The sequence below is a fragment of the Mustela lutreola genome, chromosome 12 (genome assembly GCF_030435805.1).
Source record: "Mustela lutreola isolate mMusLut2 chromosome 12, mMusLut2.pri, whole genome shotgun sequence".
Taxonomy (NCBI): Eukaryota; Metazoa; Chordata; class Mammalia; order Carnivora; family Mustelidae; genus Mustela; species Mustela lutreola.
In genome coordinates, this window is record NC_081301.1 from 16,606,180 (window position 1) to 16,632,530 (window position 26,351).

General features: G+C 49.5%; 1 protein-coding gene across 3 annotated transcripts in view; it reads left to right on the top strand.

Moving 5' to 3' along the window:
* The first annotated feature begins 1,840 nt into the window (after positions 1-1,840).
* ASTN2 (astrotactin 2) overlaps positions 1,841-26,351 on the top strand; it is an 859,033-nt gene continuing 834,522 nt past the window's right edge. For all 3 annotated transcript variants that reach the window (XM_059142160.1, XM_059142161.1, XM_059142162.1), the window contains exon 1: positions 1,841-2,520. In XM_059142160.1, coding sequence (XP_058998143.1) covers positions 2,046-2,520 — 475 coding nt within the window. In that variant the 5' untranslated portion in view covers positions 1,841-2,045. The remainder of the gene's footprint in view (positions 2,521-26,351) is intronic.

Below are 26,351 nucleotides of genomic sequence, written 5' to 3' on the forward strand. Positions count from 1 at the left end.
TTGCAGAGGATAGTGGCGGATTGTAAGGGTACAAAGGAGAGACTGAGGGAGGCAGGACGACATATTTTGGAGGAGTAAATGAACTGGAGCAGGCATCAGAGAGGCAGGAGACGATTTAGAATCAGAAGACTTGAAAGGCCAGATTCCACCCCCCCCCCCCTTTTGGGTTCACAGATTAGTAACCTGAGACAGGAGAAGCATACCTTACAAACTTCAGAGCTGAAGCGGACCCAAATGCACTCATGCAGATGGGCCTTTCACATCTTCGATAGGTGAGTTTTTCCAAGGTCACTGAGGACAGGATGATTTAATAGAAACAGCCAAGGCTTTGGAACCTGGAGTTCAGATCTCAGCTCTTTTCTCATTAGCTATATGACCTTGGGAACTTCTTTCATCTCCCGGTCTCCTGATTTCGGTCTCTTCATCTGAAAAATGGGAATCATAATACCCATCTCATTGGGTTATGGTTATGTATAAAAGCTAACATAGATACTTGCCTAGCACTTGGGGAATGCTAGTATTAAGTCCAAGGTCACAACATAGGGTTTGATTTTTCCTTCTCTTCACTTTTCTGCCTCTATCCAAGTCATAAAACAGTAAATAAAATGTGATGGGAAAAAGGCATGTGTGAAGAGTTGAAAACAGAAAGGAGAAAAGAGGCAGAAGAAGGAAAAACGAAGAAGAGAGAAGTTAGCACCCAGAGACCCCACAAAAAGTGCAGATGGGCCAGCAACATAAAGAGATGGGGAATGCGTCATAAATGATAGGGAGGAAATGTTTATAAGATTAAAGTCAAGATGAGGAATAAAATGAGGGGAGAGATGAATGAAAAAACAGAACTAGGAGAGATGAAGAAAGGTTAGCGGGTTGGAGAAGGGGGCTGCTGGGACACTGTGTCCCCGCAGAGGGGGAGGGCTCCCTGGAGAATCCCAGGTAAGTGGGTCGGACAGGATCAGCCCAAGGCCAAAGAAGGCCATAGTCTGGGGGCCTAGGTTCACAGATCAACTTCAGTCTAGGAGAAGGACTGGGGCAAAGAATTGGTGAAGAGACCCTTCCTCTGGGTGGGGCGGAGGGTGTAGGAGCCCGTGGGAGCCAGAAACAGAGTAGTAGGTCTCTACCTCGCACCCTTTTCAGGAATTTCACACAGAGAACAGAAGCAGCCAAGTAGAGCTGCTCCAAGCTCAGAGTAGGGACCCAAAATACAAGCGCGAGAGTGGGCGGGCTTGCAGGGCGGCAGCTAGGGGACCAGAGCTTCCCGACCAGAGTCAACCTTGGGGGGCTAGAGGGCGGAATGGGACACGCCTCAGTCTGTAAGGATTTAATGCAACCGCGGAGGCCTGGGTGGGGGAGAGAGGTGGGATCCTGGTGTGTGGGGGGATTGAAGATGTGTGTTGTGGGGAAATGGGTGAAGAGGGGGCTCTGAGATCATAAGGAATTATTTCAGGGGCGAGAAGAGGGTACAGGACTTGCCATTGGGCTTGTGGGGAGACAAAGTTAAGTCTTGGCCATTAAGAGGCGTCCCCTACCCCCAGGAGGGCGGGGCTTGGAACCCCGCAGGGCGAAGGCGCGCCCCCAGGTGCAGCCCGAGGGTTGAACCAGGGCTGGGCTGAAGCTGGGCGAGCTGGGTTGAGCCTGGAGGAATTAAAGGAGGCGCGAGGGGTCCTTAAGTCTTGAGAATTCGGAGAGGGGTGGTGTGGCTAAAGAACATTGTGAGGGTAGCTTCGGGGGATCCTGGGAGAGAAAAGGGGGCCACTGGGATTTGCACGAGGCCGGGCGGAGCCTCCGGAACGCCCGGGGTCTGCTGGGGGGAGCCAGGCAGGGGGGGGGGGGGCGGGCGGCGGGGCCTGGGGAGGCGGCGCGGGGGGGCGGTCCAGGGCCGATCGGGAGGCGGAGTCGGGAGCTGGGGGCTGCTGGCGAGCGGCTCCCACGGCTCCTTAGCTCCGGCGTCCTGGTTCGCTCCGGCGTCCGCCGCCGCTGCCGCTTCCTCTTCTTCCTCCTCCTTCACCGCCGCCGCCGCCGCTCGCAGCACCGCAGCCCCTCCCGCCATGGCCGCCGCCGGCGCCCGGCGCAGCCTCGGCCCCAGCTCAGGGCTCCGGGGGCGGCTGAGGCTCGGCTTCCACCCGGCGCCGCCGCCGCCGCCGCCGCCGCCGCTGCTGCTGCTGTTCCTGTTCCTGCTGCCGCCGCGGCCGCTGCTGGCCGGCGCCACCGCCGCCGCCTCGCGGGAGCCCGACAGCCCATGCCGGCTCAAGACCGTCACGGTGTCCACGCTGCCCGCCCTGCGGGAGAGCGACATCGGCTGGAGCGGCGCCCGCGCCGGGGCCGGAGCCGGGGCCGGGGCCGGGACTGGGACCGGGACCGGGGCCGGAGCAGCCGCCGCCGCCGCTGCGTCCTCGGGCTCCGCCGGCTCCGCGGGCACCGCCGCCGAGTCGCGCCTCCTGCTCTTTGTGCGTAACGAGCTGCCGGGGCGCATCGCGGTGCAAGACGACCTGGACAACACGGAGCTGCCCTTCTTCACCCTGGGTAAGGTTGGGCGCCGGCACACGCGGGATCCCAAGGAGCCGGGAGCCCCTAAGTGAAGCCGGACGGGTGGGGGCGCCCTGGGGATCCCCGCCCCGGGCTGCCCCGAGCGGGGTAGGGGTTGGGAGAGGGCAGCCGAGGGGCCCGGAGGGCGTACAGGTGGTTGGAAAGCAGTACGGGCAGGAGGTCCCCAAGAGCGCTTGGCGGGAGCTCGGGGGCGTGCCAACACTCCCGCAGTGGGGACCTGTCCCCTAGTCTCTCAGACCAGGCGTTGAGCTCTGCCGTGATCCGTCCCCGACGCCGGAAAACCCAGAGGGTTGAGTGTGTTGCCGCTGGAGACCCGGGTGGTCTGGCCGCCCGCCGCTGCTCGGGGCACGGTCACTGGCCGCCCGTGGTTACCGCCCCCTCACTCTCGTCTCGGAGTTGGAGGCGCCGCTCTTCCCGACAGATTTCCTGAAGAATCGGAGCGGAGAAGCTCCGTGTGGCATCACGCAACCCGCATAAACTCGGTCTCCGTGTGGGTTGCGTGACCTTGGCCAAGTCGCTTCCCCTCTCTGGGCCTCAGTTTTGGCCATCTGTGAAATGGGGCTGGGGAGAATTGAGTGATTTCTGAAGAGTGGGCTTCTGAGCCCAAGGTCTCCACTACTAGATCCTCTGTTCCGCCCCCGCCCCGGCCCCCGTCGCAGTCTCATTTCTGTCCCCCTCCCAGGAAGAGCAGGTTTGTTTCGCAGCTCTGTCACTGGACTAATAATAATAACTTAAAGGCGAGAACACGGAAGGGAAGCGGGAAGGGGTGGGGGTGGGGTGGGGGCTCAAATGGAAAAGTTAATCGGAAAGTTCGCCAGCAGCTTGCTGCCTGCTGGTTCCCAGCGCCAATCCCGGAGGAGTCGGCCCTTGCGAGGAGCTGTGCGAAGCGCGGCTGATTTCCCACCCGGGTAATTGATAGCTTAATTATCTCGGAGAGCGTTTACAAAAATGTTCCCCCTTAGCTCTCCCGCGTTCGCGGATCGCTCGCTCTCCTCCCCTTTTGGGGGCGCGGGGCGCGATTGGTTGTCGGAGTCTGGCCAACAACAGCGCCTGGAAGGCGCGGAGGGCTCGCCCGGAGTCTCCGAGCTCTTCTTCCCCGGATCCGTGCCTTCTCGGAATCGGGCTCGGCTCCGGCATCTCGCGGGTGAAGCGCCTTCGGGATCCCGACTTGAACCTCCGAGGTTAACTCTTCGCTTGCCTGAGAAGCCCCAAAGCCTAATCAATAGACTATAAGCCTCTCTCCTGGGAGCCATAATATTTTTTTCATGTGTTTTTTGTGACCGTCGCCCCCTTCCCTTTTACGCTGGCCGCCTCTGGAGATGTGAGGGAGCCCCAGGCCCCTCTCGCTGTCGCAGCTTGTGCCTCGGGTTTCTGGCTCCCGGGCTCTTCCCAGCTGGCTGTAACCTGAGCTGGCTGAGCTTTCCGGGAGGCGCGGCGGGAGAGCGCCTTGCAGGTTCCCTGGGGACTTCCCGCGGCAGCGCGTCTAGCGTGCGACACACACACACACACACACACACACACACACTCTCTCAACCACCACACACACGCATACACACACACACCACTATCTCTTCCCACGTGCACCTGTGGGCCTGCCCATTTCCAAGGGAAGGGGATGAGGGTGGAGATGGGGTTCCTTAGGGCGAAAGCCTAACCTTGGGCTCAGGGCTAAGTCCTGTCGCCTCCTTGCAGGGAAGGGTCCTTCCGGAGCCACAAAGGGCTCCCTTGGTCACCACTTCCAATTCCACCCTTCCACTTACACCCTCGTGATCTCTCTACTCCAGGGTGTCCCAAGAGGTCAGGAGTGGGAATCTTATTGAACGGCTGTTCAACATAAGTGCATAATGGGGGCCATTCTTGGGTATGGCAGGACTTGGGAGCTAGGATTCCCCAGAGTATTCCAATACCCCGAGGATGTGCAGGATCGGGTCCAGTTAGCTATAGCCGGAAGCTGGCGATCTCAGCCTTTTTCAACTTTGCCTTTCAGGAAGGAGAGGGTGCCTGGGAGCTGGGGCAAGCTGAGTAAGGAGCTCCAAGTCTTGAATCCCCCGGGGCTCCAGTTTGGGCTGGAGAGTCCCCTGGTGCCCTCCACTTGGAGCCTTCCACCTTCTCTGACGCACAGCAGCTGAGCCTGGTGGCTGGGGACTGCCTGCTGAGGAGTGGGGGGTTGCTGTCCCCCTTGGCAGCTCCTAGCCCTTTGGAAGTGTGTAGGGAATTGTGTCCCGCCTCCTCCTTCTCCCCTCAGCGCCCTGGACTGGCAGCTCAAGGCGCTCCCTCCGGGGATTTGGCTAGCGAGGTAGTCACCAGATGGCCGAGTATAGCAGGAGCTGTGTAGGGAGACGTGGGTTTTTTATTTGTGTTGGTCTTCTACTGTTTGCACGTAAACATGGAGTGCACAATGAGCTCTGCGAGGGCCAGGCTGGTTGCAAAGGAGGGCCGGTGTTTGTGTGTGTGTGTGTGGTGGGGGTGGGGGAGTACTAAGAGTCATTTATGGCCTTATCTTTCCCAAGGTCTTGGGGTAGCTCCATCCCATCATTTCATCCCCAGACCTTTTAAACAGCCTTGACTAGTGTTTGTCTCCCGTGTGTTGAGTGAGTCTTTTACTACTTCCTGGCCAGTTCAAGGGACTTGGAGATGGCACGGGCCACGGTTGCCTGTGCAGTCAGTAAATGCCAAATCCTGCCAATAGTGGGGTGTACGGAACCACCACTAGGGGGTGATAGTGTCTGCCAAAGCCCTCTGGCCATGCTTTGGGTTGTGGACCCAGAGTTGGTGGTTGGAAAATGTCCCTGGCATTAAAAGCGGGGGGGGGGGGGGGGGGGGGGGGGGGGGGGCCGACAAATAAAAGAATTCCCATTTTACTTTTACTGTCGGTCTAGTTGGGGGACCTCAAGGTTATTTTGCATATGTTGCCTACCATCCCCAGTCACCAAAGTCGTCTGCATACCTGGCCCCCCTCTCCCTCCATTCTGTCTCTCTTGTTTGAGTTATTGGCTCTATTACTGATAAAGCCTGTCCATAGTCCTCCTCTCCCATCATGTTCCCGCGTGCTTTATGTAGATAGAAGTTTACCTCAAAAGCTGAAATTTCCCCCAAGTTTCGGTGTCTGAGCCTCTTCTTTAGAATCTGATTGTAAGTCAACGGGCACTGACAAAGTGAATTTCCTTGAAAGTGATCAAGGGATAACAAATGGCTATTAAATCTTTAATGAGGTGCTAAGAGGTTTACTCTTGACTTTTATTATTAATTCACATAAAATGTATGAAGTGGGCATTTCTGTTATCCACATTTTACAGATTAAGGAAGCATTTTTAGAGAGGTCCGTTTCCTAGTCCAAGGTCACACAGTGGGGAAATGGCAGACCTGACTCTGGAATCCCGTTCTACCAGATATCTACACTCTTGGTAGTTGCGTATTGGCAAATAATGCATTGGCATACATATGGTTGCATTTATGCAGGGCGTGGTGCAGGGTCCTAGCGAGAAGGACACCAGTCATCCACCCGATGTGAACATTTCTTAAGGTCTCTTCAGCTACACTTGGGTGCTAAAAAATATGAGAGTTTGAAAGTAAGGCTTGACCTTCGATGACCCTACCAGCTCAAAGTTCCATGACTCATGGGATGTCGGGGGCATTCTATGTCATGGTGCCAGTGAGTGATGGAGATTATATATTTTGTAATATCAGGGATATTCTGATAATCAGAATATCAGGATAATTCTGATAATCAGGATATTCAGGATAATCTTCTCTGTAGATTCAGAGAAGGATGGGGAAACTTCCAGAAAGGGGAGAAAAAAAAAATGATGCCTTAGAAGGATAGGGTGGGGGAGAGGTTGGAAACTCCAATGCGGCTTGGGAACTTCATGTTGGCTAGGATCTGGAAATCTCAGCTGTGGCCTTTTGTGACCTTGAACAAGTCATTTATCCCCAGAGCTTCAGTTCTTTGTGCTGTAATATGAGTGGGTAGAGAAGCCCTAAAATAATCATTCGGTGTAGAGATTCTATGAACTTGAAGTGCCCTGATGCACTCTGTTACTCTGACTAGCTCCTCTTGTTTCTCACTGTCTCCTTTCTTTGGCTGGTAACACAGGGTGTGGGCAAAGGACTGATTGAAAAGAAAGAATTTGCGCAGGAGCAACAGCCAGTACAGGGCTTCAGAGGTGAACCAGCACATCACTCAGTCCTCATTTGCCTCCAGGCAGCCCTGGAGTCTGCTCCTGGATTTAGCTTTCATGCCCACAGGTAGGGAAATGACATCCTGCTCCCTGCACTTAACAGTGGGCAGGCTGGACTGTTTACCACCAGCCTTGATTCTGCAAAAGGAGGAAAAAATAGATAAAATGGAGTAAGCACTCACTGTCAACATTTCTTTCTAAGCTGCCTTGCTTGGCATAGGCATCCCACAGCTGAGGCGTCTGCTCTGTATTTGGGGGAGGGCACGTAGAGAAGGAAAGCCCATCCAGTAGTGCGTCTAAATGCACCTGCATGAGTAGATCTGGTCTGCAAAGATTCCTTAAAATACCAACAAAAATGGAGACCAGAAGCGAAAAGCCTGCAGAAGGAATGAGGATTCAGGCACCAAATCAGAAGGGTTGAGAGAAGCAGGGAGTTTAGCTACGGAGGACAATTCACAAAGAGCGGAAGGAGCTACCTTCAAATGTCAACAGGGATTGAAGAACATGCTTTTCTCTGACTGGTTCAGAAGGTCTAAATGCTAGGGGGATGGAGTTCAGCCCCCACAGGGGGATGGTTCCCAGGGAGCCGTCCAGAACTTAGCATCCTGACCCCTAATGATTATAGGATTCGTGTTGGGGGAAGCCTTCCAGCAGAGACTGCACAGCTCTCTGGCAGGCATTTGGAGACAGAGCCCAAGCCCTGGGAGGCAGTGAGGCTACTTCCCCTTTTTGGTTCCTGGTTTGATTCTGAAGGTTGATGCCAGTGATTAACAGGCAGGGGGAAAAACCCAGATATAGTTAGTAGTAATCTGGGTCTTCTGTAGGGATTTCTGGCCACAGAATGTTCATTAAAACCAATTCCGGTGTTGTTTCCTGTAGGTACCAGAGAGAGAGAGAAAGAGAGATTGTGGGGTGGATAAGAGGGAGAATTTGATATCTTCAAACGAATCTAGGCTTAAAAAAAATAGATATCTTATTTTCTCCGTTGGGCAGCAGGTCCCTTATCACTAAATGAAGTATTTGAATAGCGCTTAGGCTTTGAGGTCCCATCCTGCTGTGATGGTCCGGGTTTGGGCGATATTGCGAATAAGGGCCCCAGCCGGGGAGGGGGTGTTCAGCGGACTCTGATCTCAATCTTCCTCATTCCACCCCCTTTCCTCGCCCGTCCCTGGCCTTTTGCCAGCTCAAACCTTAAGAAATATATTTAAAAATCAAGGGAGATAGAGATGTATTATCTGCTCTCGGAAAGTACCAAGTTCCCGAGAGGGCAGTGGGGCAAGGAGAGAGGCGGATGCCTTTGGGCCGCGCTACAGAGGCTCCGAGTCCCTCGAGGCCGGCCAGATTTGCTGTTTCTGGGGGTCAGTGACACCCGCTGCGATAGCCCAGTTCTGCAGGCTTGGGCGTGACCCAGAACTTGAGCGTTTTTTTCCTGAACTGGGCCCTCAGGCTGTGAGAGCGTTCTATAATTTTAATTTACAGCAAGTTTGGCGGGTTTGAAATGGCCTCTGGCAACAAGCAAAGTCTCTGCTTCTCACCTCCTCGCTTTGCTGTAAATTTGGCCTTGGCTGCCACAGGACGGTGCGAACACATGCGCTTCAGGGAGAGAAGGATGGGGAGTGGCAGTGACTTCTCTGAGTGACGTCATGAAGACTTTGACCATGACTGTCCGTGCTGATGGGCTTCCAGCTTCACAGTATTTTATATGGTAACAGAGTATTTTATATGCTCACCGTATTTTACATGGTAACAGTATTTTATATGCTCAGAAAGCACACAGTATTTTATATGGTAACGTGGGGGTCCTCCCATAGAGGACCAGCAGTTCAAACTTGAACCCAGAGATCCTGGGTCTCACTCTGTGCTTCTTTCCATTACCCTGGACCTCGAACAGGTGGCTCTGGGGTTAAACACATCTCAGTGTCTGAAACTGGGCTGAACGTCAAGTGCACCACTGTCTCTTCTCCCTGCAACCAAAACAAACCAAAACACCCCCTGCCCCCCCCCAAAAAAAAAAACAACGCAAATATCTACGGAAAAAAATAACCCCAGGGAAACTGAATTTATTCTCCTGCCCAAGTACCCAGCTGGTTGACTCCCATCTCTCCTGAGAACCGGAGCTGATAGTTTTTTATTCTGGGGGAGGAGGAAGCCTCATTGCTTTTTCCTCCAGCTGCCTTTGGAGGTGAGCAGAAGAAGCCTGCTCTTATCCAGGAAAGGCAAGAAAGTCGGATTTAACCTTAAGGTGGAGCAGATTCTAGGGAGCCGTCGGTTACAGAGTTCTTGCTTTCCCAAGTTCTCCCACTGACCAGCTAGTGGCAACAGAAGATTAACTATAGCAAGAGAGAGAGAGAGAGCGCGCGCACCAGAGCTGGTGAGTCAAACACTGATGAGGCTGCCGCTGGATAAACACTATCCGGGTTTTCCCCTGAAGGGGAACCATGACTCCAGCCCCATTGGCAAAGCCCCTGGCAGGCTCAGACCTCAACATCCTCTAAACTTCAATGTTAGCAGTCAACCTAATGGACTGTTTGCTTCTACTCTTATCCTGTCTAATCTACAGCCGCCCTTGCAGACAGAGTGATTTCATTAAAAGCCCAGATCTGATCGTGGCTGTTCTCTCCTAAAGCACTACGCTGGTTCCTCCCAGTTCCTAGTGTGAAGTTCAAGCTTCTTATTGTGGTCCAAGGGCCAAGATCAGACTCTGCCCGGAGTACCCTATTGTAAGAACCCTCCCTTGTCCCTTAACTCCCCCGGGAAGATTCCTTCTTACCTTTCAAGACTGAATTTTTTCTTAAAAATTTTATTTATTTATTTGAGAGAGAGAGAATGAGTAGGGGGGAGGGGCAGAAGGAGAGAGAAAAACAGACTTCCTGCTGAGCAGGGAACCCAACGGATGCCAGGATCCTGGGATCATGACCTAAGCCGAAGGCAGATGCTTAACCGACTGAGCCGCCCAGGCAGCCCTCACGACTGAATTTAAATGTCACCTAATCTTTGCAGCCTTTCCTGACCTCCCACTGGAGTTGCACATCTGAGCCTTGGCGGCCACTCGCAATAAAAATGAGGACCCTAACAATGACTGGTCCCTTAACTGAGCACCTACAATGTGCTAAGCCCTGTTCCAGGTGCTAAGGATGTGGCAGAGAACAAAAGACAGAGGATTCGCGTATTCAGAGAGCTCGTATGTAGAAATGACTGAGTGAGTGAGTGAGTGCGTGGGTGGGTGGTGAGCAGAGGACGATAACAATGCCCGTGACAAATAAGAAAATTATGTAGTATGAGAGGATGAACAACATGAAATTAAATACCGGGAAATTTTGGCAATGAGGAGATGGGTTTTCGTACTGGGCAGAGTGGAGGGAGAGGGGCTTATTGAGAAGGCAGGAGTAGAACCAAGACTTGCAGGTGATGAAGGAGTTGGCCAAGCACAGATGTAGGAGAAGAACATTCCAGGCCGAGAACAGCTCTGGAGCACAGCTGGAATGCCCACGGCCTGGCAGGAAGGCCAGTGCCTCCAGAGTGGAGTGAGCGGTGGGAGGCAGGACGGGACGGGAGAGGACATGGGGAGGCACCCAGGGTCGTACAGACAGACCACCGTTGGGCTTTTTGCTTTCACTGTGAGTGAGGTGGAGATCCAGGCAGGATTTTCAGCGGAAGAGTGTCAACATCTAACTTATGCTTGGAAAGACTTCCTTAGGCCTCTCTGTGTAGGAGCAAAGACGGAAGCAGGCAGGTGTGTAGGAGTCGGTTCAGGTAAGGGAGAATGGTGGCTTGGCCTACAGGGAGAGTCCACACTGGGCAGACCTGGAGGGGTGTTGGAATTCCGCTCATGTGTCTTAACATCCGAGCTAGAACACCACCTCTTCCATAGAATCTTCCCTCTTCTGAGCACCCGTAGCCTTTCCCTGTGCCTTCTAGCTCCCTCTAATTCTGGGGGTGTTGATGGGATGAGGAATGGGGTCAGTTTGATTGGAGGAAAGTGTGCCGGGGTTAGGGAAGACCTTCTCTTGAGAATCATGGAAGCCAGATAAGGGATTGGAATCTTTGCATTGTGGCCAACCGAGGGGCATTGACTGTTTTGGGGAAGATGGCGCACCATGGTTGGGGACCCCCAAATAATCTAGGGTAGCATCAAAACAAAGCCCTTCTAAGTGACGATGGGGAAGGCGAGATCCTGTAGCATGGCAGTGATGAAGCAGGAACCAGATCTCAGTCTACTGACTCCTGGTCCTGTGTGTCTTATTCCCACCCTGGGGAAGGGCGGCTGGGCCCTAGAGCTGGGTTGCGGGGGGACGGGTGCGGGTGTTCCAGACACTACCATTCCAGCATGAAGCAGGCTGTGAGAAGGTCTGCTGAACATTCACTGTGCCCCAGGTGTCCCGCTGGCACAGCTCTACTCTCAGTTCATCCTCTCCATAGAGCTGAAAGACCAGGTTCATCCTATATTTTAGGTGAGCGCTGAGGCTCAGAGAAGTTAAGGAACACGCCCAAGACCACACAGCATTACACAGTTCTAAACCCCGGGCTCTCTCGCCTCCCACCTGCACAGGATGAGGCGTGCATCTGAGTTGTCATCCCTTTGACAACCTCTCTTACTTTTTCTCTCTTCCCGTTCTCATGACCAAGATATTGCAGACGTTTCTCTATCAGAACTGCAGGTGGGACAGCCTCACAGACCCGAGGGACTGAGCACCTTGTCTGAGCGCTGCCAGGAGCCGGCTCAGCATCTCCCCAGGCCCTCCGGCTCCGTGCCACGTTGCCAAGAGAGCACCGGGCCTTGTCTGGTTTTCTCTAAATGCCACTCATTATCCTGGACTACTCGACAAGGACGGACCTACACTTCTGTGCCTTTGAGTCTCTTGTCTCCTTCCTCCTCCCCCCTCCCCTTCCTCCTCTCCCTTCTTCCTCCCTACTCTCCTCTTCTCCCAGTTCCCTTCTTATGTGAGGCATTGTGTCCTATGGGGGGAACCTGTGGTCTAGTCCTTCCAGGCACGTGGAAAGGCTCGATCTTCTCTTTCTAGAAAGTGCCCAGGCATCCGTTGTCAGACCTATAGCCCCCTGTTGACCACGTGCACGTCCTTGGCACTCCTCCTCTCTACTCCAAGTTGAGTTTTGTCTACCTAGCACTTTATTTATTTGTTTGTTTATTTATTTATTTGAGAGAGCATGAGCAAGAGAGAGAGCAGGAGCAGGGGAGAGGGACAGAGTGAGAAAGAGAAGCAGACTGCCCGCTGAGCAGGGAGCAGGGAGCAGGGAGCCCAGCAGCCCATTTAGGTCTCAATCCCAGGACCCTTGTATCCTGACCTGAGCTGAAGAGAGACCCTTAACCAGCTGAGCCACCCAGGCATCCCACCACCGAGCCCGTCTTACCAACACTGTGTCGGTTTCATGTTCCCACCTTGAGAATGGAAGTTACATGACATTATCTATGCATACGGGATATATATAATAGTATAGGATATTTAGATATATTGGAATGCTGTAAAAATCCAAATAGTGTATCCTTTTCCTAGAATATTAGAACTGGGTGAAATAAAGCCTCTGAGATCCAGCCCAACTCCCTCGTTTACCTAGCCAAGAGAAGTACATTTTCCAAGGTCCCAGAGCTAATGCGCAGCAAAATTCCGGGCTGCAGCCCAGCTCCTCTGACTGGGAGGCAGTGTGCTGAGGGGAGGGGGACAGGAGCCCCTTCTGGAGACCTAGAGCCCCCAGTCAAGACCAGGATGCTCTACTTCGCTGCTGTTGTCCGTATTCCGCTGCTCGTTGGTAAAGTGAGGACAAGATAAGAATCGTGTCTCCGGGTTGCTGTGAACATTATGTTTGCAGAGCCCTCCCTCGACTAGGGTTTCCTCCGCGCCCAGCATTGTGCTGAGTCTGATTCATATGAACCTGGTGTGTGCAAAGCATCAGAGCAGAGCGTCTGGAGGGGGTTTTTACTCTGTGCCTCTTACATCTCTCTCCTCCCCACCCCGACTCCCTCCTGGGAGGCAAGAAAGGATGAAACTGACCATTGATCCCTGCTCCTTCTCCCGAAGCAGGGGGAACTCCAGGAAAGCCAGGGGCTCCAGGGTCGTCTGAGGACAACTTGGACAGAGAGGCTCTCAGAGCCTAAGTCTGAGGCAGGTGGGTGTCAGAGGAGGCCATCGGGGCAGAATTCTCTCCCTTCTGGTGGTGGCTGGCTGACAAAAGCTTGCTCTCGAGCACCCAGGAAAGTCACGAGTGGCTTTGCAAGCAGCCGAAAAGGGAAGGAACATTTCCATTAGCAGAATCAGCAGTAAAGAGATTTCCAGTCACAGTAATAGCTGCGTTTGGGGGAATCATTTCAGTGGGGACTGTGGGTGGAGGACGGAAGGGGGCTGGGTGGCGAGGAAAGTCACAGAGACTGCTGGTCTCCTTGGCACCGAGCTGAGAGACCGCGCCCAAGGAAAACCAGGTGCCAGACGCAGAGCGACTGTTTGGGAGTCGGGCTGGGGGTTGTGCGAACGTCCCGGACCTTCCATTTCCCTCCAGATGGACAGAGCTCCCTCAGGAGTCGCCAGGGGAGGCTGCATGCACGCTCACACCATACTGCCTTTGCTCTGATGACTTGGGTTACCCTTCTCGAGGTTTCAGAGCCAGCAGCCACTTCCTAGGCTCTTGGAATGTGTAGGAATTTGAAGGACCGAAAGTTCCCGATTATTTAGCCCAGTTTTCCTTAAAGTTAACGACGCATTAGAATCACTTTGGAACCGTCTCCTAGACTCACTGAGGCACCAGGAGGGGCCTGGGAATGTAAACCTTAACCATGGTACCTACTCCTTAGTATGTCCCTCAGGGACCTGAGTCCTGGGTACCTTTTAGCCTCATCTCCTGACATTCCTCATGACATTTGATGCTCTCGTCTCATGGACAGCTTTGAGGGTGCCGGGAACATTCCCCTCACTTGACCCTGGAATGGAAACGCTGTTCTTTCTGCTTAAAGTGCTTTTCTTGTCCCCGATTCACCTGGCCAACCCCTTGCTGTAACTCCACTCTTACCCCCTCTGAGTAATCTCTCTCTCTTCCAAGGCTTAAAGATCCCCCTCCTACCCACCCACCCCCCGCTGCAAATGTTCTTCCCCCCCCCCCCCCCCGCTTGGGTTGCATACTTTGTGAATAAAAATACATGCAAAACCTAAAATACAGGGTGCCCAGTTAAACTTGAATTTCAGACAATGAATACTTGCTTTAGAAGAATTAGGCCCCACGCAGTACTGGGAAATAGTTGTGCTTAAGACGACTGATGATCAGAAATTCAAATTTAACTGGGCATCCTGTATTTTATCTGGCAAGCCCCAGAGACGCTGTGTTTCTCCGTCTTCTGTCAGGGGTCACCCTGCCAGTATGTGAGTTGCTCCCCAGACCTGCTCTTCCGACATTTCCCCCATCTCGGGAGATCAGAATTCCGTCCTGCCGATTACTCGAGTGAAGGAGTCATCCCTGAAATTTCCGTTCTGTTGCCCCTCATTCTTTCTCCCAGCCATCCCTGCTGGTTTTACTTCTAAAATGACTCTCCGTATGATTTGCTGATAATTTCCTGCTGCCATAGCTTCATCCAAGCCACTGTTCTTGCTCATGGGGGCTATGGTCTCCGTCTCCTGTCCATCTCCTGTCTTCCTGGTACATCTCTGTCCCCTTCCTCTCTTTGTACTACCCGTATGTGGCACACGAGCCAAACCCAGCTGGCTGCCCTCTTTTTTATAGCTTGTGAGCCTACTTATTTGTTTATTTGTTAGTTTATGTATCTAAATAGGTGAAAAGAATCCAAAGGAAAATATCGTTTCGTGGTATGTGGCAATGACTTGGAATTCAGACACCAGTATCCATTAATAAGGATTTATGGGAACACAGCCACACTCATCATGGACATACGAATTGTCTGTGGTTGCTTTTGCCTTTACAACAGCAGAGTTGAAAAGTAGCAACAATGATTATCTGGCCCACAGCACTTAACCTATTTACTAACTGTCCCTTTAGAGAAAAAGTTTGCCAATCTTGGTATTTTCCATCACCGGAGTGATCTTTTTCCCCCCCAAAAAAGCAAGTTAGATTTTCTCATTCTTTGCTGTTTAAAATCTTTCATTGTTTCTCATTTTTTTAACAACAACAACAACAAAAATCTTAATTCCTTTCCAGAGTCCAGAAAAATCCTAAATGTTTGCCGCCTTCTCTGAATTCATCTTCCATTTTCTCCTTTGCTCGTGAAACTGAAGTATCACCTCATCTAAGAAGTCTTCCCTGACCAAAGTAGCACCACCCTGGTCTACTCTCCCTTCATAGCCTTCTGTCCCATTTATTTTCAAAAGTCTTCATGCCATGGCTCCCTGGGAATGTGCCTCGTTCATCCTTTTGCTCCCTACACCATGCAGTGCCGGACAGTGCATACAGTAGGCGCTGAGTGCGTATTTTCTGGCCCAGTGAGGGAATAGTCGGTGAACACCTTAGTGGGGGTTCCCACCTCCTCAGGGTCTTCTGTTGCTTATGGGCGAGATTGTTAGGAGGATTTCAAGAACTATAGTAAGTAGTGCATGGCAAGCAGTGCCTGCCACTTGGCACAGTTTTGCCACTTGTTTATTTTGCTAAATAAACTAAAATAAATAGACCTGCTCCCTAACCCCTGGGACCTGCCCCTTCCCCATTTACTTTGTTCTTGGTGGGATTTAGGGCAATTCAAAGGAAGTCTCGTGAGTAAAGACTTCATGGAACTTCATGGCAAGTGTGATCTGGTGGTCAGGACTAAGAACCAGGAGTCCTGGGTTTGGTCTTAGTTTTGCTGGGTTGTCCGTCATTCTGTCCCTTCCGTATTATGACTGCCCCCGCCCCGGACCCCGACCCATTTCTAATGTGATGAGATAGAACCCTGTGACCCCTAAGGTTCCTCTCAGCCCATTCAGCTCAGCAGGGGCCCAGGAGGGAGAGCAGGGCTCCCCGAAGGAGTTTCTGAGGCCCGAAGCCGCTGCAGCAGGACAAAGCCTCCCGCCCTGCTTCCCTCCCTACCTCTCTGCATCCTTCTAGGGGCCTCTGAAGATCAAACCCTCTGCTCCGAATCCAGGTGCAACTCAAATTTTCCAGCCCAGTATCACACTAATTTGTTAGGGAACCTTCTTCAATTACTTTCTTTCTAGTCTCCCCCAGGGAGAGAGCCTGGAGAAGCTGACCGCCCAAAGTAACCAATTAGTTGTCTACCAATAGTGGGACTCCCCCTGTCTCTCTCCCCGCCTCCTCTTCTCTCTTCACTTTATTCTCCTGGCCCCACTGAAGCACCTCCCCTTGCTGCAGAGGCCTCAAGGGAAGGACCCCCCTTTCCCCTGGTTCCCTGTTCCCAGCCCTGGAGTAGAAAGCCATCCCTCCCCCAAGAGGGCCAGCAAATGGGAAGGCTGGTGGTTGAGAAAGGGCAGAGCTGCAAACCTTGGAAAAACAAAAACCAGTTTTGCAAGTCTGTTAAATCCCAAACTGTGCTAGATTGGGAGGCCTTGATTCTAGTCCTGTGTCTGTCATTCCCTGAAGAGATGACCTCGAATAAATGACAGTTCCCCTTCTGGCCTCAGAAAAGATTGAGGAATATTATCCAGGCCAGCTCTCCTTCAAGAAGTGGGGGCAGGTTGGGCTGCAGAAGAGGAAATACCCTCTAGTCTCATCCACTACTGGGATCCCAGGTGCCTAGGGCCATGCCCATCCCGTAGTAGTCCGGTGGAAATGCTTGTTGAATTAAGTTAAGAATAAATGGAAAAGTAGGTGTGATCAGACATTGCTCATCAAGTACTTGATCCCTGCTTCAGAGGACTCCTCAAATACAGTGCCTTCAGCCTCTTATCAACTGGGTTTGCAAGAGAGATGAATTGTATTTGCATTTTCCAGACAAAACCAGTTCACCTAAAGCCCAAGGTTCACCTTAAGCTCCCTTTGCCTGGAGCTAAGCCCCTCAGTCATTATTCAATAACCCTTCCATCCCCAGCTGTGTGCCCAGTCCCTGGGGGCCCAGAAATGCAAGGGGTTCTCGGTTTATGGGGATCATAACATTTGCACTTTTTGATTTAAAGAAAAAAAGAACCCTCCTTTTCATGGGTATTTTTAGTGTGTCCATGTTATAGATGAAGACGTGGCAGTTCAGAGAGATCAAGTCAATTGTGCAAGGTCACATAGTAAATGGGATTAGCTGCATTTATTTATTTTTTAAAAGGAATCTTTGTATCACTGTCACAAATGGAACACCAAAGTAACTTGCTATAAATAGAAGATAGCCCATAAAAAGTAAGTATGTAACTATATAGATATATAGTTACATATATAGTTACATATATGCCCAAATAAATATATGTATATTTGTACATATTTACAAGCCACCCAATTTTTCTCTCATATCATACTTTGGGAACACATTGATCCAGCCCACCACTGAGACAAAGATATTCATTTAAAATTTAAATTTTGCCCACTTAATTGTCAGATTTCCTCTAATATATGCATTTTTTATAAAGATTTTTATTTGTTTATTTGACAGATCACAAGAAGGCAGAGAGGCAGGCAGAGAGGAGGAGGAGGCAGGCTCCCTGCTGAGCAGAGAGCCGGATTCGGGACTCGATCCCAGGACCCTGGGATCATGACCTGAGCCAAAGGCAGACACTTGGACCACTGAGCCACCCAGGCGCCCCTAATATATGCATTTAAAAAATACCTTTCCTGCTTCATAGTTACCACTACACATCTTTTTTTTTTTTTTCTTTTTCTTTTTGAGAGGGAGAGAGAGAAATAGGCTGGGAGTGTGGGAAGAGGAGTGGTAGAGGGAGAGAGAATCCAAGCAGGCTCCATACCCCGTGTCAGGCTTCATTCATCCCACGATCCCGAGATCATGACCTGAGCCCAAACCGGAAGTCAGATGCTCAACCAACTGAGCCACCCAGATGCCCCTACTACTCGCCATCTTTTAAGATCCGGCTCGAATGTACCTTCAGTGCTTCCAACATGCCTCTCCTGGCATACCCAAGAACACGTCTCTCACTGGCCCTGGGTGTATTCCTTGCCGTTCTTGTTTTCATGGAAATATTGTGATGGGTGAATGGTCTGCCTCTCTTGCTAGTCTTTAACTTTCCTAACTTAAACATTTTGTCTCTTTCATATCTGTAATTCTCGCAGCTACTTAATGCATGCTTTTTGAATTTTGACTTAATTGTAACAAAGGGAACACAAGCTCGTTGTAACAAATGCAGAGAATTCAGGAATATCATAAAGGAGAAAGTGAACATCTCCCTCCTATCCAGTCTCATTTCCCAAAAGTGATCATGACAAACAATTTGCTGGGATCATTGTTCAATGTGGAATTACTATGTGCCCAAGCAGCCATCGTTGGTGACACAGAGAGGTGACTTGTCCAGCATCTCTCTGCAGGTTTCTTACAAGCAGCTCAGGGATACTAACATTGAAATGGTCTTTTCGTTAGGGTGTTGTTTTTTCCCAAATTGGGTACCATGATAAATCAGTGAAATAGGGAATCTCTTTGGGCTTAAGCTAAAGAGACAGTCCCCTTTTATTTGTCTACAACATCGAACCCCATTTCACTTGAATGCAAGATTCCAGACCTTTAAAGAATGTTCTACAAGCACAGCGCTCTGCATAGATCACACACCACCATCCTCTGGGTCCCACGTCCAATATATTAGAAAGGAGTTGTTTACTTGCCGTAATATTTTTTGGAGCTGTCATGATTGGAGAAAGCTCACTGACCATCTTATATTGAGTATTAAGCTGATTTAAAAAAAAAAAAGATTTTAGTTATTTATTTGACAGAGATCACAAGTAGGCAGAGAGGCAGGCAGAGAGAGGAGGAAGCAAGCTCCCTGCTGAGCAGAGAGCCCGATGCGGGGCTCGATCCCAGGACCCTGAGATCACAACCGGAGCAGAAGGCAGAGGCTCAACCCACTGAGACACCCAGGCGCCCAAGCTAATTTGACAAAGCTCCTCCCTGCATTCTCAGGCCCTAGAATCTGTCTCCAGATTTACTCCAGTCCTCAGGCCGGGAGTCCTCTTCTTTTACTTTTTATGTATATATACATTAAAAAAATGTGTGTCTATTATATGTTTATACACAACACATGTATCCACATATATATCATCGGACACACATTGTACGTATGTATAGATACATAGGTGAGAGGGAAACTATGACAATGACAATGACAATGACTAAATGAAGAAACTGGTCCCAGGAAGGGAGGAAGGGAGTAGCCAGAGAGGGAACTCATCACAGGAGCCGGGGTGGGGTGGGGTGTGGGCGGGTATCTGTTTCTTTCTGGCACTGTATTCCACACGACTGATGAAGCATTTCTTTCCCTTCTATCTTAAACTTTTTTCTCACTTGATTGGGAACACCCAACTATTCAGGCAAGGGTTGCCTGGGGTTAGGTTGAGTTGTTTACTTTCGAAACCCTCCTCTGTGAAGCCATGTGGATTGGCAGTTGGTCAGTTAATAGAAAAAGGTCTATTAAAGCAGGAAATCATAAAAAAGCAATAATGTACCTTAAACATTTTATTTAACTGAAGATAGGTAAATGTGTATACGTTTGCCAATTATTTGATGTAGGTTCCAGAACTCTCCTTTGAGTCGGGGTCAGCTGATTGAAGTCCCGTGCCATCTTCCTTGCATAAACCTTGCTCATAATGCACCAAATATGGTCTCCAATGTGGGTTTCATAAAGGGGACTGAGGACTGGAAGGTGCTTGCCAAGTAATTCTTCTAGAATTTTATGATTCCTTTCTAAATTTTTATAGTTGTCACACCTGACCTAGCTCAATAGCAATATTTAAGTGACTTTCCTTATTTTTATGGCAAAAGCAACTTAGCCCTCCTAGAAACCACTTCCTTCTGATGCTCATAAATTTTTTAATTTGCATAATATTTCATTAAATTTTCAGATGACAAAAAACATGACAGGCATCCATAGGTTTGGGAAACACACTGGTCCTCTGTAAAAATGCAACTGAACTAACAGCGAGCTAAGAATACTGGAAAGGAAGTACTTGGCTGATGTGAGCATTCAGGGCTTGTAAACCTCAAGGATGTTTTACAGAGATGATAGAGAACACTGGTTAACCTGCCAGTCTCTGGAGAGAAGGCCAGCTGAAAGCTCTTGAAATATGCGTGTTTCTGGTTTAAGTCGCAGAATTTTAGGGGTTACACATTTAGATAGCATTCTGATGTAAAGGAGAGAAAAAGGGAAGCCATTTGCACTCTTTTTGGAAATACAAGTCATTGTCATCACTATGGAAAGCAGTATGGATGTTCCTCAAAAAACTGAAAACAGAATTACCATAGCATGCAGCAATTCCACTTCTGGGTATATACCCAAAGGAAATAAAAACACGGTCTGCAAGAGGTACATGCACTTTGAGGTTCACTGAAGCATTATTCACAATAGCCAGGGTAAGGACACATATCTGTGTCAGTCAGCGGGTGAATGGGTAGAGAGGATGTGGTAGATACATACAATGGAATATTATTCAGGCATGAGAAATAAGGATGTCTGTCACTTGTGCAACCTGGATGCATCTTGAGGGCACTCTACTGGGTGAAGTAAATCAGACAGAGAAAGACGGATACCGCATGGTGTCATTCACATGTAGACTCCAACAAGGACAAACGCATAGACACAGAGACTAGAATGGTGGCTCCTGGGGTGTGAGGGAAGGGGAGCGATGTTGGCCAAAGAGTTACGTGCGTCCAGTTACGAGGTGAATAAGTTGTAGGAATCCAGTGTGTAGCATGTTGATTATAGTTAAGGGTGATGTAATATATACTTGAAAGTTGCAAAGAGAGCCCAACCGAAATGTCCTTCCTACGAAAACAAAATGGCAATGATAGGATGTGATGGAGGTGTTAGCAAATGCTGGGATGGTGATTATTTTGCAGTATGTGAGTGTATCAAGTCAACACTGCAATGGACACAGTGTTATTTATCAATTATATCTCAATAGAGCTGGAAAAAATAATTAGAAAAATAAAGTGGGAGAACTGAATCCCAGAGATGAGTCAGGAACACAGATCACTGGACTCTTGGAGTTCATGGCCCCTCCCGGGACTCCATAGCATTTGTCCCTAATGTCCTTTTCCTTTTGGGTGGCCTTTTAAAAATTGGTGTATAATTGACATATACAACATTATATTAGTTTTAGGTATACAACATAGTGAGTCAGTATTTTTATACATGAGGAAGCGATGACCTCGATCGATCTAGTTACCATCTGTCGCTATACAAAGTTAGTACAATATTATTCGCTGTATTTCCTGTGTTCTACATTGCATTCCTGTGGCTGACACCGCACATGGTTTTCATTTCGCAGATGAGGAAACTGGTTTAGATGCTGAACTGATCTAGCCCAGGACAAGCTAATGCTGCACTTCTGTTCCCAATCATGTTGACTTCCCAAATGCCATCCCAAGTATATTTCTTTGCCCGATATTTAAAAAAAAGAATACCCTAAAGATTTTATTTATTATTTATTTGAGAAAGAGAGAGCGTGCAGGAGAAAATGGGGGAGCAGCGGAGGAAGAAGGATAAGCAGACTCCATGCTGAGCGCAGAGCCTGCCACGGGGCGCGATCCCATGACCCTGAGATCATGACCTGAGCTGAAATCAAGCATCAGACACTTAATCAGCTGAGCCACCCAGACCCCCCTCTTGACCTGATTTTTAAAAAAGTAAATAAACTTCATCAAAGATTGTCTTTTTCCATCTGTGGCCACAGGACACCTGGTCGTCTCCATCCCCTTGTGAAGGAATTACAGCGAGTCCTCTTTGCTCGCACTGCCCAGCCTCTCCCGAGCACACGCACAGCTGTACGGCGGCTCTGTCTCTCTGTCCGTCCACATTCCAGCTCTCCAGGCCATCCAAGTCTTGAACTCTCACGCCCTCAGACCAACCTCTGACAGCACACTGGGTACCAAGGCCCACAGAAGGCCAGCACCTTGCTTGATGTCAAAAGCCTGCGGCTGCGTCTGAAAATAGACCTCAGTGCACCCTGCCTCGTGGCCTCTTGCCATTGGGCACTCCATTGGGGTGCCTGCGCAGCTCTGGGTGTCCCAGCAAGCCTTCCTGCTGGGAGGATTGGGCAGGTAATGACAGGGCAGTGTGTGTGAGCAGGCTGCCAAGAGTTCCCGTGCTTTATGAGGTGCAGAGTATAATTCAAAACCCATTTTGGGGATGTCTCGCTCCATAAATCTCCAGCAGGAATGGATGGGAATTTGTTGTGACTTCCCCAGCACATGTTTTTTAAATACCTCTTCTCTCCGTCTCGTTTTTTCTCTTTTCTTTGCTCTTCCCCCCCCCCCCCCGCCCTGTCCAGCTCCCATTGGATGATAAGCCCCTGGTGACTTATGAGGAGACAGTGGTGGTGCTGGGGGAAGGGATCCTGCAGGATAGGTTAATGGACTGCCAAGTGGTTGTAGAAAAGGTCACTTTCCTTGGATGGTTCTTCCTCTGCCAAGACATCGGCTCATGAAATGACTTCAGGGATCCGCGTGCCACAATTATAGGTAGACTTGCATGTGCCATCCTTATTTGGGGCAGAGTAAGGTTCCCAGACAGCCCTTCATCGTATAATCCAGTAGTGGCCATTCTTACCTGGTCTCCTTTACCGTTCTTATTAGTATATCATCTCTCTTCTACTTTATTTTCTCTTCTTTTTAAGATTTTTATATATTTATTTGAGAGTGAGCAAGAGGGTGCCAGAGGGACAGGGAGAAGCAGACTCCCCACTGAGCAGGGAGCCCGATGCGGGGCTCCGTCCCAGGACCCTGAGATCACGACCTGAGCCAAAGGCAGATGCTTAACCCACGGAGCCACCCAGGCGCCCCTCTCCCCCATTTTCTTGATAGACTGCTCCAGTTCTTCCTTTGAACAGATACACTGTCTGAAGGATCATTCCCAGAGGTCATTTCTCCCTTGCTTAGAATCCTCAGTGACCTACCCCTCCCCCACAGCATTAACAGTCAACTCTTGGGCGTCTGAAACTTCCACCTGAAGACTGAACCCACCTATATTTTCAATTCTCTCTTACTACTTCTCTGCTGATGTATCAGCTCCCAGAAAACAAGCTCTACTGCGTTTCTGTGCCTGGCCTCATACTTTATCCTCTGTCCTGATGGCCTTGTTCCTCTCCATGTCTGTTGGTAGAACTCTGTTTGATAAGCTACTTTCTCTTTGGAAACTTCCATTCTTACTGCTTCTTCCTCTTTCCCTCCACCCCTAATTCACATTTGAATGCCTCTGTTCAGGAAGCACAATACCTATCCCTTAGACAACTTCCCTTATGTTAAATATATATACAAGTCCATGTCTCACCTCTTTCCACCCCCCAGACCCCCATAGTCTCACCCAGTGATGACTGAGGGACTGAATTTTAAGATTTTTATTTATTTATTTGACAGACAGATATCACAAGTAGGCAGAGAGGCAGGCAGAGAGAGAGAGAGAGCACAGGAAGCTCCCCGCTGAGCGGAGAGCCAGATGCGGGGCTTGATCCCAAGACCCTGAGATCATGACCTGGGCTGAAGGCAGAGGCTTAAACAATTGAGCCACCCAGGCACCCCGAGGGACTGAATTTTAAATTGTACTTAGTTTTAATTAAATTAAATTTAAATAAAGCTACATGGGGCTAGTGGCTGCTATGCCGAACACAGATATGCAACTTGTCCACCATTGCAGAAAATTCTGTTCGTGCTGCTTAGGAGACTCTTGACAGGGGCGGGTCAAGTCCGATCTTTCTGTACCCTGTTGCTAGTATGGGAAGCGGTGAAGCGGTGTTAATAAATGTTAGTAGAACTGGCCTTCGGGCAAGACTGTATAATCACTAATCTCCGAGAGCTCTAATTTTAAGAAGGAAATTCATAGCCACTTATTTAAAAACACATCAAGGTTTGCGAATAGAACTGTTGCTTCGTGAACTTTCATTTGCCAAGTCTGGTACATCTAGTCTGGGGTTCTAACTTTCCTCCACTAATGACACTCACTGGTAAGAGTTCCAGGTCTCTGATGGGTCATTTCTCAGCTACGCCCTCCCTTTCTGGCCACCTGCACCAGGTGAGACCCACCGGACAGGACAGTGGAGGTCTTAGGAAGAGGAGCCCCGGGCACTCTCATTCCCTGGTGTCTGGGGCACACGGAGCTGCCTGACATGCACACACAGGTTTGAGCTTCCACGGCTGTTTCACGGAGGATTTATGAGTGTTTCTTCAAGAGAGAACTCCTGAAAACCCTGTCCAGTAATGGATGGGGTGAGTGTGGAAGCCAGGACAGGACTCGCCTCTCTCTTCCCCTCCCCCAACCTTGCCTGCCTTGTTCTTCTCTTTCCTCCTGGTTCCTCTTCCTTCTCGCTTTCTTTTGATCTGTTCCATCCCTTCTCTCTGTCCTCCTTGTTTCTTCCTGGTCTTTCCTTCTTTTTTTCTCTTTACTCCTGATGTCTCTTTTCTTCTGTCTTTCTACCTGGCTGTGTGTATCTGTCTGTCCCTCTCATTCAGTCTCTCTCTTTGTCAGCTCCCACAACCTTGGGTCCTCTCTGTGGTGCCTGAGCACTGTCTACTCATCCTGACCAGGGAAACCAGCCCAAGCCCCTTGTGACCATCATGGCCCCATGCGCCACACAGAGCTCACGGCCTCTGGTCGGAGCCAGGCATCCCAGCAGGGTGCTTAGGGCAAAGGTGAGAAGAGGTGAGCTGAGCCTTGCAGGGGGCAGCTCTCCCCAACCTCTAATGTCAGGGCCTCCATGCACCTGCCCTTGTCTGATGTGATTCCAGATATCACTTTAGGTGATTTTGGAGGTGACTTTGGAGACCTCCATGACTACTTGGTTCATTTTTTTTTTTTTTTTTTTTTGAAGAGGGGGAAGGTCAATGGAAGGAGAGAGAGAATCTTGAGCAAGTTCCATGCCCAGTGCAGAGCTCAGGGTGAGACTATCTCACAACCCTGAAAGCATGACCTGAGCCGAAATCAAGAGTTGGATGCTTAACCTCCTGAGCCACCCAAATACTCCTTGGTTCATCTTGTATAAATTTTTCCATGACCTTGATTTTCAGTAAGAGGTAGATTTTTGAGAGTAGCTGGTAAAAAGGATCTGGGTGACTTATTCCTGCTTTGCTAACGAGTCAAAGCTCTTTTTCAGTGAATCTGGTGGGCTCCTTTTTCTCGAAGCCTCCTCTGCCGCTCTAGCACTATTCATCATCAGCTCTGTTTTAAAGCTTTTTTTCCCCTCAGGGCATTAGGAACGTCTGCTAGAGAGTTTCAGAAGAAAACTTGGAAGAATGATAAAACTTCTTCAGAGATCCCTTCTAAAATGTCAACCTTTGGCTATAACAGACACTGAGTGGCATATCCCTGAAATACCGTGTACCTTTTAGAATTTGACCAGAAAAGAAGATGCTCAGTTAGCTTGGAAAGATTTAGTAGTGACTTAAAATAGCAATTGGTCTTGCATCGAGATGATTCCTTGTTTCAAACAAGCAAAGACCAAAACAAAGATGGAGAAGTAGGAGAGGAAGAGGAGGAGGAGGAAGAAGAAGGAGACAGAAGAGAGGACAGGCTGGTGACTTTCCTGCCTCTTTGCAAGGCAGACTTAAATTTGCTTCGAGAGCTTCATTGGAAGTATTCCTTGTTATCCTTGGGCGTCTCCCTTTGTTTTCCTCCATTACGATATTTAACCAAAAGCCAGAGCTTATTAATTTTCTCTAATATGTCTTTTAAATTTGTCCCTTTCTTTCCATCTCTGCCCTGGTATGAATTACTCTCATCACCGACCTGAAATTCAGCCTGGTCCCTCAGATTCATTCTTGCTCTGAACCGTCTCACCAGCCCTTCCAAATCCACCCTCACATGCTGCCAGAATGACTTTATAAGCTCGTAGGTCGAATCATGCCTCTTCTTTGCTTAAATTCAAAATGACTTTCCGTTGTTCTTATAGTGAAATACATGGTCCCTAGCCAAGGCCTACAAGATATTAAACCCAAGCTTTACATCAGGATATTTGGGAAGCTTTTAAAAAATACTGGGACCTGGAATCCACTGTAGGCCAATTACATCAGTATAACTGGGGCTTAGACAATTTGGCGGTTTCTTGCAAAGCTAACCATATTTTTACTGTAAGATCCAGCACTCACATTTCTTGGTATTTTACTCAAATGAGTTGAAAATGTATTTCCATGCAGAACCCTGCACATGAATGTTTTTAGCAGCTTAATTTAAAGCTGCCAGAACCTTGGGAGCAACAACGATGTCCATGAATAGATGAATAGATAAATAAACTGTGATACAGCCAGACAGTGGAATATTACTCAGTGATAAAAAATAAATGAGCGACCAAGCCCCCAAAAGACATGGAGGAGGCTTAAAATCCTGTTGCTAAGTGAGAGACATCAATCTGAAAAGTCCACATACCATGTGATTCTAAATATATGACCTTCTGGAAAAGGTAAAACTATGGTTTATAAAAAAAAAAAAGCTATGCAGTTGTCAGGGGTCTGGGAGAGGGAGGAAGAGACAAGCAGGTGTAACATCAGGGTTTACAGCCGAGGAAGTATCATACAGTAATGATGGACACAGTTATGACACATTTGCAAACCTCCTAGGA